Below are 11,616 nucleotides of genomic sequence, written 5' to 3'. Positions count from 1 at the left end.
ACTGAAGTTGAAATCGTAGCATTATTTCGACTACTTATCGTGTACACAGACACAAAAAAAATAAAAAAACACACATCATTGTAAAATCAATACATTCATCGTTCCACTCAGAATCTAAAAAAGCATCATTGTAAAATCAATACATTCATCGTTCCACTCAGAATCTAAAATTTGTGAGCTAATTTCAAAATAGTGATAATTTCTTAAAATGTTGTTTACTATGTATAAGCTATTGGCTAGTTTACGTTTTATAAAATTACGACCATTTAATTTATTTAAATTGGTGACCTGCAGAGACTTTTGTTAGTGCCAACTGTCAGTAGTTAGCGAGTAAGAGTTAAATATAAAATACGATCAAGTATAACTTTAAACCTATATAGTTTCTTGGTTCATGTTTTTTTTTACAAATTCAAACTTGATAAAACCATTAAAATTTACTTAAGAAAACCTTCGACTTAGCTTGGTAATTTTTTTAGGAGACTAACTTGAACTAATAACTTGTTGAAAAAAAAATGTAGGTATTACAAAGTATATACTTCCTTTATTATAATATAGTATAACTCATCTAATTTCAGAAAGATACGCGATGCATTTAACAAGTTCAACGTTGATGCACCAGGACCAGGGAAGATGAAAATTTCCCATGTATGTTGTGGGTAGGACTCGAATAATAATTTACGGTTGATGTCTACACACTTATAGTTATCCACTGACGGCATATGTGTGTGTTTTTTATTATTATTATTATTCAGGTGACAAGGGCTATCCAATTCTTGGCCAATCAGAATCTATCCGAAAACGATGTGCTAAACCTGACATCTGAACACCAAGATACAAAAGGTATACATAACAAAATTTTGTGACATATTTTTTTATATTATTTATATTATATAAAAAATTTTTATATTATTCAAAATAGTTCCTGAATTGTCTTGAAAAAAATTTTGTGAAATCTGTTTTATAAGTATTATATTTTTTTTCTTATCCAAGTTAAGTATTTTTATATCCTATACATGTTAATTTTACATTTGAAAAAGTGATAATTTTCATTTTAACAAACATAATAATTTTTGAACTGATAAACCTAGATAAAAATCTACGAGTCAGAACAGATGATTTAATCAAATATTAAAAGTTGTCTATAGCAAACCCTTTGAAAATTATTACAGATGTTGGAGGTAACCACCAAGTTTATTTTACGTTCAACCAATTTTACGCTGTTGCATCTAAATTTCTACAGTTACCAGACAAAAACAATCGGAGGAATGGATTTGACATTGGTGAGTTATAACTTCTAATAACATCAAACATATTCAGCTATTTGCTATTTAAATGTTAAAGAAAGTCTGTAAAATAACCATTTTTTAAAAAAATTTAGGGCACTCATACCGTTTGAATGTAGGTAGACCATTATACTTGTCACACGAGAGTGTCGAAACCACACGGTCTTCAAAGACTACAGATATTTATCTAGCTGGAGAAAGCGGTGATGACATTCGGTGGAGAGAAGACATTGCTATTCCCATGATAAAGTACACTTTTAATAATGTTATTTGTTTGATAACTAGTGAACCTTTTTTTTATTTGTTGTAGAAAATCTAATTTAACATATCACGCAGCATCCAAAACAGATCTATCAGTATTATTAGATGCACATACTTTGTTATTTGTAATTCCAAACAATTCAAGATCTTTAGCAACCATGACACTAGTAAATTTCATTATTTAAATTTTATCCAACAATAAATAAATATAAGTATTTACTATTTTGTAATATTTGCAGGCAGCATACAGTATAGCTAAAAGCTGCAGAATGGTGATATGTATACAGAATCTCAGTAAAGATTACTGCACAGTTCGCGGTGAAAAGGTTTACATTTATAATAATAATGAAAACACAGAAATGTTGATATTAATTGTTTTTTTAGTTGACACAAACAGCTATCAACGACTATAACCGAGGACGGATTTACCTAGCAGATTTGGCATCACGAGAACGAGTACCTGTGTTTGAATCAATCAAAGAAGCGGTTGAAATTGCAGTGCAAAAAAGCTTATAGCATAATATATTTTATTCTATAAATTATAATGCGTATAGAAAATAATGACCATTTAATTACATAGTTATTTTGAATTACATAAAAATTAACAGATGTGCACGAGCAAAAATGTTTTTTTATCTATAGATATTATTTTAACTTATAAGTACCATTTTTTGAATTTTAATTTTTTTTAACTAACAGCTAAGGTATCATTTTTAATTTTAATTGTATTGATAGTAGGTTAATAAGATATAAAAATAAATTTAAATACTTAATTCAGTTATTCTATTTTTCTCCTCCTGATTTTAGGATATATGTTATATTATATATTATTCCTCCAAATTATCTCAAAAGCTTTATAATACGGTAATACCTCGACCGGACATGGCAGAAATCTACAGGTGCCCAATTGAAATTCTGACAAACCAAAAAAACACAAATGTTCACAAAAAAAAACTTACGGTACCCTCCCCACAGTTCACAACAACCACCCAATGACCTAAGTTGCCGCAGGTTAATTAATAAAAAAAAAAATCCATGATTGCTATTACTACTACTATTTTACTAAAATGTTATAAACTGTGCATAATAAATACCAAATTGTACACACTGATACTACATAGTTTAATTGTTTAAATACTAAATATTTATACCTAAAATATTGAAATATATGGATTATTATATAGGTAAACTTAGGGCTGTTTGATTATTTCGATTAATCGATTATTACTACGATTATTTTTTTTCATCGATTATTTTACAGTTTTTATCAAATTCGATTAATCAAATAATCGAATTTTCGAATAAACAAGATGATTAATCGTTGTTTTGACGGTTCGAATAAACTTCTATTTTTAGCACTTAGGGAATTTTGTACTCTTATTCCATTTTGTGTGGGTCCGTGTTTTCTTTACACCTACACACTAATCTTCATTAAACAAAATCGATTAATCGGTTATCAGTCATTATAAAAATCTGTTATCGATTAATCAGTCGTTATAAAATCGATTTTTGGTTTGATTATTCATTTTCGATTAATCCAAATAATCAATAGAATGTGAAATTAATAATAGAGTGGAAAAAAAATAATCGTACATTTTATTGAAAAATCTCAATTTGTTTTGCTGGTCCATATTTATGGCTTTAAAATGTTTACAATGGGTAGTTCCACTTAGGGGTGGTCTAATAAAAATTGGCCCAATTTTGGGCTAGTACCTAATAAAATATTTATAAGTGATCGGCCCAAATGTATTCAATCGGCACAACATTTTGCCAGACCCAGGCGGGGATCGCCTACCCGCGCTCCTAGCCAGTCCGCCCCTAAGGTTACTGTACACGGGTCCACGTAAAAACCTGGAATGTAAAAACCTGGACGTTTCAAATCTGGATGGTACAATTCTGGAACGTAAAAACTTGGACGGTAAAAATCTGGAATTTAATAATTAAATATCCATAATATTCTGGACGGTGCAAATCTGGACGGTAAAAATCTGGATGGTGCAAATCTGGACGGTAAAAAATAGGACGGTACATATCTGGAAATTAATAATTAAAAATCCATAAAATTCTGGACGGTACATATCTGGAATTTAATAATTAAAAATCCATAATATTCTAGACGGTGCAAATCTGGACGGTACATATCTGGATATTAATAATTAAAAATCCATAAAACTCTGGACGGTGCAAATCTGGACGATACAATTCTGCCTAGGTAGTATAATTGTAATTACTTGTTCTGCTAGAAATTCGCATCTGGATATGAATTATTATACTCAGTGCCGTCTTAAGGCATTGGCCCGGTGCCCCAAAATTTTAAGGGTCCCAAATTCTCAAAGATTACATTATTTACTGAATATCATAATTTTACATTTTTCTAAATGTTTCTTATATAAATCTCGAACGAAAAAATATTAAAATTAGCTTTGTATCAAAATTGAAAATAGAAACTCACGCTTCCCAATAATAGATAATTTAGTTAAAAATGCGTGGTAAATCATACAAATCAATAAATACACTGTTTGGATTTTTCTCTAATTTACAAACTGTAGAGACAAAATAAATACCACTGTATATTTGTAATAAATAAATACCATTGTATATTTGTAATAAATACCAAGTTCATTGTAAAATATTTGCGGAATTTTATGACGTAGACTTTAATGAAAATGAATGTTTAATATTTATTAAATAATAATACATTATGTATTAAAAATCTATTAATACAATCATTAATCATTATGTATTAATATTAATATTATATATTAAATATACATTATGTATATATTATAATTTAGACATTTAGTATTATAGGGCCCCCTAAATATGTTTGGCTCGGAGCCCCATAAAACCTTAAGACGGCTCTGATTATACTTGTGTCAGTGTTTTAAAATGACTTGCAAATATATCTCAACATATCTCTTCATTCGCAGCTACTGGATACATATTTATATTTTATGGTTTGAGATAGAAATTGTTATTTTTTCCGTTTTATTAAGAAAACCTACACATGTAGTAGATTTAGATTTTAATCACTAATCATTTACATTTTGTAGACCATCATTATAGAAGTACACCGTATACCTATGGTAAGCAGTAGTGTATCTAGAATTTTTTCAAGGGGGTGGATATACAATTTTTAATAGACATTCAGTATACATATATTATATACATATTGTATTAAGTACAAAATTTGATCTCCAGGGAGATATGATCCCCCCTCCGTAGATACTCCAATGATGGTAAGTAATATTATACTATATGTTGTATATTTGCTATTCAAGTTAATAAAACATAATTTTTAAATTGTACAAGAAAATTATGGCTGAAGTATTAAAAATTGTAAAAAGTATTATAGTAAACAGCTAATAGGTAGGTACTTAAATCCCTGAAAAATCAAATAAATTAATAGATAAAAATTGTATACGTCTATAGGTACAATTTTTATTTAATTTGGTATCATATTACCGGCTATTACCTAATACGAGATAGTCACTTGGTTTAGTCCTCAAAGGACTCTTCATACCAGGAATTTTAATATTCAAACAATATAATTCACTGTAAGAGCAATACAATCCATATTACTCGTAAATTTATCATATTATAGTATAAAATATAAATGAATACTGTCGCCATGTCTAAATTATTGTGCCTACGCCGAATCCAGATAATATTTGGTATACATAACTCAGAGATCAATAGTAACATTAATCCAAAGTGTTAACTTCGATATTTTTATTCTTTTCAAAAATGTGTGATTAACTAATGTCAAATAAATTACTTACGGTACTTTATAGAGGAAAATTGAATACATGTACTATAATATTAATTTTTTTTTTTTTAAAAATAGCGTTAATTAAAAATTTACAATCTATACAAGTTATGTACAATGAGTAAATTGGAGGGGGGATGACAATGATGGGGCAGTGAAGGGAAGCTCACAGTTGAGATAATATTAATTATAAAAAATAGCTGGTATATGATTTATGAAAACAAAAAAATTATTTGTTACTTGCATATATTATAATAATTGGACACTGTTTTTATTATTTATTGGATTTTAAATTTTAAATAGTGAACACTGGACAATGTTAATGAGCTATTATATTTAAACATTTAGTGTTGAAGGAGTTTTTGTATAGGCAATTTTACTGCAAATTCAATATTAGGTTTCTTCAAATACATTTGCAGATATAAAAATATTATACTCTTGATAAAGAGTTAAACGAAGACGTATAAAAATGTCTTAATTGATTTTGGTTAAAAACGTTGAGTTTTTTATTTCGATTTCGGAAAATTTACAGTAAACTTACGTAAGCCGTAGTTAAAACGCACGATGTGCATATAAACAATCATATTTTCTACCCGTTGGATTAATGATCTCGCAAACAACAAATGTCGAATTTGATAGTCTTTTCTACATTATAGATATTATAATCATTTAAATATTACCGAAAAAAAAATCATTAACTTATTATTAAACTCGTATAAGCCAATTTTAGTTATTTTGTTGCCATTCAAGAATATTATTCATGCTTCACGAGGACTTGAAACTTGTATGTAGCCATATTTGATGTAGGTACCTATATTAATATATTGGTATATTTTACTATACATCATTTCATAACCTATTAAAATATTTAGATACATTTTAAACTATTTAAGCCAATTTATACCATTCACATTGTTCTATGGTAGTTGGTACCTAATAGTCGGTATTGACTAAAAAATGAATAACAATAATATTGGTATTATAATATGATATAGGTTTATATTATAATTATTTTATTAAATAATATATGCTACTATAATAATTAATTACCTATAAAATAAATACGATGTATTCCGAAAGTAATAATTCAACTCACCTACCGTATATTATTACTAATTACTAATAAATAAATATAATATATTAAAATAATATACTTAATGTCTAATGATATAAGCTGGCCTGTTTCCACTCTGTATCGTTTTTTTTTTTTTTTTAATTCAAATTTAACACATCCATTAGTCAACTGCAATAATCAATGACAAGATTTCGAGATACACTCGACAATCGACATTTACTGTAAGTGCAGTCACGCGGTTACTTACTTAATGGCTTTTTTAAAAATATTTTCCCGAATTTGACAATATTACAATATTATTTACTATGTCTGGTATCTATAGGCATATAGTAAAATATTGGAGTTGATATTCAATTCTCAACACAATAACAATTGATACACAGAGTTTACTGTTCGAAAATGAACATATAGTACCTATCGATTTTGGACCTCTATAATTTTCTTGGTCCTTAACTTTTCATGGACAACTGCTAGCCAAGTGCTAACGCAAAATAATATTAAATATTAATATTATTATTAATTATTATAAACTATAATAAACATTCGATATTGATACTAAAAATAATAAACATTTTCCGGTGAATGTGATAAGAAAATATGGCATCATAATATAAATTATTTAATCCATGACTGAGGGTTATAAATAACTTATAGATGTAAAATATTACGAGATAGAGTAAATAATATTATTATTGTTTACGAGATTACGACATACCTTTTACCAGATTTAACCTAATAATATAATATCCCGCTAAATTTGACTGAGATGACTTAATAACTATTGTCATTAAGCATCGTGTTTTGTGCACTCGTGTCTTCCGGTGTTATGTTCAATTTAATTAATTTAAAATGAAGCATCAACATTTCTATTATGTAAAAAACGGTTCCAATAGTCGAGGAGTCTGGTAAGTTTTCCATGTTAATTTTATTACTTGAAAAAACTTGCAACTAACTGTTTATTTAACATGTTTGTTTATTTCATTATGCCTTACAATATAATATGTTTTAGTTACTACAAATGTAAATTTGCATCGAAGTTTGGATGTCCTGGTTCTATGAAAGTTTGTGTCAATGATGGTTTAAAAAGATATGAGGTACTTAAACATCATAATCATTTAGTTAGTGACGAAGATTCGAATATGATTGATTTTAAAAACATTTTGAAACAAAGAAGTAAAAATGAAATTGGCTCACTAAATGAAATGTATGAAGAAGAAGCAAGATTGTAAGTCTTATTCAAATTAATTCTTTTTAATTAAATTTTTTTAGTACATACTTAGTAATAATTATTAATTATTATTTATTATTAATTATTATTAATAATAGAAATCAGAATGCTGCCGCTCATTATTCATGGAAAACTGCTGAAAGTTTAATGAGAAGTTGTCGAAAACGATCATTACCACCATTACCAAACACGCTTCGTGAACTCGCAGATCAATTTGAGTCAAATCTTTTAAACAGATATCAGACTGGTGGTGAACAAATTTTTAAAGGTAATATTACTATTATAATAATTATAAAGGTTAATTTAAATACTTCATTAAATTGTAGTTTTTAATATAATCTAGTAAAAATTTCAGTAAAATTTAGCTTATATAACGTATATAAAAATCTTACACTATAGTTTAATATGGAAATATAATTAAATACCTATGTGTATTATAGATTTGTATATTTTAATAAATATGCACTTTATTATATTAAAAGCAGTGTAATAGTAAATGTGTACAAACAAAGTAGGTATGTCTAACTATTTTTGTAAATTATTATCATTAAACGTTAATTTTCAACCAAAATTGAAAGTTTACGTAGTGGCATACCTACATTTTTTTTACCCCTAAAGTAATGGTAGAGGGATAGGATGAAAAAAATAGGTATTAAACTTATTTTATTTTAATGTAGTTTTAATATTTTTTAATTTGTTATTTATAGGCTGTGTTGAGGATATTACTGGTAAACATTCAATTGTATTTGCTTGCCAATCACTAATTGATCAAGCATTACAATTTGACATTAATCAAATGCATGTAGATGCAACTTTTAAAGTAGTGCCTAGTAAACCAAAATCCCATCAACTTTTAATAATACATGTCATGATAGACAACTATGTAAGTAATATTTAATATGAGCTACAATAGTAACTATAATAAATTAACTTTAATTAATATTATTACAATATACATTTATAATTTTGAAATATTAATATTTATAACATTTTATATTTAAGAGCATTCCTCTGGTGTATGCACTTATGGAAAAAAAAAGTGCCAATGCGTATAACTCTGTACTGAATTTTGTAAAACAAAATATCTTACAACAATTTAGACCTACAATTGCAATAACCGATTACGAGACAGCATTGAGGGAAATGATTGTAAGAAACTTTCCTTCGGCCACTATTCACGGTTGCTGGTTCCACGTAAACCAAGTTGGTTGATCTAATATATATTATACTACAATAATATTATAGTACCTATCTTATATTTTAATCTTTTATGTATTGTTATTTCACATTTTATTTTATATTTTTGAAAAAATGTTTGGTGTTATTGTTTATCATTATAGTATAAATAAGTTTTATATTTCCTTTAAGGCTGTGTGGCGTAAGATGAAAAAACTAGGATATTTACAATTAATGAAAAACAACCCATGGGCAGTTAAGATCCTCCGAATGTTAATGGTGATTCCTTTGCTTCCCGCTCAACGAATCGAAGAAGGGTTTAATGAATTAAAGCGTTATGCAGGAGCACACAATGTTGACTTGCATATGCTTTTTGATTATTATGAACGGTAATTTAACTCTAATAAATTATTGTTGATTCTTATCACACTATACAATATTATGTAGATGGTTTTTAGTAAGTTAGTAAAAATTAGACAATCTAAATGTATTTTATTATATTAATTTATGTTAAGTTTCAAACGAATATATTTAATTTATTTTTTATTTGTTATTTAGATATTGGTTAAGAAATGTAGGAGTTGAAGTACTTTCTGTGTATAAAAAAGTTTATAGGACAAACAATAATATTGAATCTTTCCATAATAAACTAAGGCAAACTTTTCAAGTATCACACCCTAACATATGGGCATTTTTAGGTAATATGTGCTGAAATAACTAAAAATTATATTTGTTTGAACATACATACACTACATTATTAGTTAACCACAATACATTTATTTAGGAAATTTATGTAAAATAAACACAAATTATTCAATAAAGTTGAATCAGTTGGAAAACGGTTTAGCTCTCTCTCGAAATATGAAATCAAAGTATATAACAAACGATTCTAGAATTAGAACAGCTAGTCGTCAACTGCGTCAAGGTAGACTCAGCATTAAAAGTTTCCTTTTAAGATGTTCATTCACCGTAGCAGGATATGAAGAAAGGATGCGTTTTATGGCGTTGGGTCAAAATAATATAGAACCTTTGTTGATGAATGATGGTAAATCCATTTTAATAGCTATTAGATTTAAAATGTGTTTAATTATTATTAGTTATTACTAATTTATTTATTTTTAAAGATAATCTTGACGTTACTGTAGAAGAGCCTGCCTACAATGTAGAAGAACCTCTGGTTAATGAAGGTGTGCATAACATAAATGCAAACAACTCATTTGGTAAGTGTTAACTGCAACATAGATATTTTAATTGATTTGATCTATTTTATTTATATTTATGGCTTATTTTATTTTTAATAGATATCGATTCTGACAATAGTGATAGTATGGTATTTGTAAGACGTAGAAGAAGGATTTTTAGCATCACTGATGATGAATCCGAAAATGAATCAAATTGTTGTAATAACTATTTAATTTTATTAAAGATAACAATAATACATAACAATTTATCCTAAGACTAAAACTCTTAATAAAATAAAAAATTTTAAACTCTGTTATGAAGGAATGAAGAAGAATGTGTTTTAAAATTATTTATCCATTGATTATTTTTAAATTATTATTTTAGATGGTGTTGAAAACCCAGAAGTTCCACAACATGAACCTCATATTAATATTTTTGGTTGGACCGTTATTTATTTACAATTCTTATTGATATTAATTGATTTTTATGTAATTTATTTAGATGAATTCCCTAGCGAGTACAACGGGGAGCTTGATCTACAAGGAGTAGAAGCAGTGGTTGACCAAAATAATGTTGACGTTGTCATGTTGTTAGACAATGACCCAGGTAATATAAACTAACTACCTAATAGAATATTATTATATATTTTTATAATTTTATCAATATGCATAGTAAGTTTATATTTATTAAATACTTCTATTATTATTTATACATTCCTTAATACTTTATTGGATATACCAATGTTATAAGTATTATAACTGTCTATTTAATTGTATATTAGTCTTATTCAGAATAGAATCCAATTTGAGTTAAATAATTGATTCTACCTTAATAAAATATTTATATTATATCAATTAAATATTGTTAATTGGTAATAAAAATAATACAAATTTTGTATATAGAAATTAATATTTAATTAAAAAATACTTTGAACCCATTTATTTTAAGTAGGTGTTATTCTAATGACTACTAATATTTATTGTATCTAACCTAATCTTAAAACATTTTTCAATTTACTGAAGAAAATGCCACTGTTTATTTCTACTTTTTGTTTTATTTTTCAGTTAATGATGAAGATTTTATCATTCCTGAAGACAGAGATCCAGATATAATTTATATGATGGAACTTGATGCTAGGAGCAGACGGTTGGAATTGGAGAATATTCCATTTGTACCAGTACCAATTGTCCTTCCTACCTTAGAAAATCAAGATTCAAAATGTATTATATGCACAGAGGCCGACAGAACACACGCATTCATTCCATGTGGCCATAAAATTTTATGTGGTGATTGTGTGAATCTGTTGGAACCCAAACGTTGTCCTGCGTGTAGTGAACATTTCACTACCTCGCTTAGAATTTGGTAAAACATAATTATAAAATAAATACTTTGTTCATAATGACTGTTGTGTACTTATATACCTATGATATAAATTAACAACTACACATATATAATACCTATTGGACTCCTTACATTCTTGCTATATATATTGTATAAAGTATTATGTTGTGTATATATTTACATACTCATTTATATTTATGTATACTGTGTATACATATATTTATATTATACTCCTAAGTCCTAATATTAATTTATATCCAAACAAAGTATTTACCTATTCGATAATTATAAAAAAAGTTCC

The 11,616-nt window shown here is 27.0% G+C and overlaps 2 protein-coding genes across 7 annotated transcripts in view; both read left to right on the top strand.

Annotated features, from left to right (window-relative positions):
* LOC100161026 overlaps window positions 1-2,169 on the top strand; it is a 28,933-nt gene extending 26,764 nt beyond the window's left edge. For all 6 annotated transcript variants that reach the window (XM_016800570.2, XM_001946959.5, XM_008191812.3 and 3 more), the window contains 7 exons: window positions 576-645; window positions 753-840; window positions 1,170-1,280; window positions 1,379-1,532; window positions 1,594-1,711; window positions 1,784-1,870; window positions 1,929-2,169. In XM_016800570.2, coding sequence (XP_016656059.1) covers window positions 576-645; window positions 753-840; window positions 1,170-1,280; window positions 1,379-1,532; window positions 1,594-1,711; window positions 1,784-1,870; window positions 1,929-2,060 — 760 coding nt within the window. In that variant the 3' untranslated portion in view covers window positions 2,061-2,169. The remainder of the gene's footprint in view (window positions 1-575; window positions 646-752; window positions 841-1,169; window positions 1,281-1,378; window positions 1,533-1,593; window positions 1,712-1,783; window positions 1,871-1,928) is intronic.
* Window positions 2,170-6,477: 4,308 nt separating this feature from the next.
* LOC107882348 lies at window positions 6,478-11,376 on the top strand. The gene is made up of 13 exons (XM_029487019.1): window positions 6,478-7,293; window positions 7,398-7,613; window positions 7,715-7,884; window positions 8,324-8,499; window positions 8,619-8,819; window positions 8,985-9,181; window positions 9,351-9,490; window positions 9,577-9,837; window positions 9,917-10,012; window positions 10,094-10,192; window positions 10,359-10,412; window positions 10,476-10,580; window positions 11,039-11,376. The coding sequence occupies exons 1-13, from the start codon at window positions 7,238-7,240 to the stop codon at window positions 11,338-11,340; spliced, it is 2,073 nt and encodes a 690-aa protein (XP_029342879.1). The 5' UTR covers window positions 6,478-7,237; the 3' UTR covers window positions 11,341-11,376.
* Window positions 11,377-11,616: the final 240 nt, after the last annotated feature.

The sequence above is a fragment of the Acyrthosiphon pisum genome, chromosome A1 (genome assembly GCF_005508785.2).
Source record: "Acyrthosiphon pisum isolate AL4f chromosome A1, pea_aphid_22Mar2018_4r6ur, whole genome shotgun sequence".
Classification (NCBI taxonomy): Eukaryota; Metazoa; Arthropoda; class Insecta; order Hemiptera; family Aphididae; genus Acyrthosiphon; species Acyrthosiphon pisum.
The sequence above is the reverse complement of the archived record's forward strand: the minus strand, read 5'-3'. Positions and strand labels throughout refer to the sequence as shown.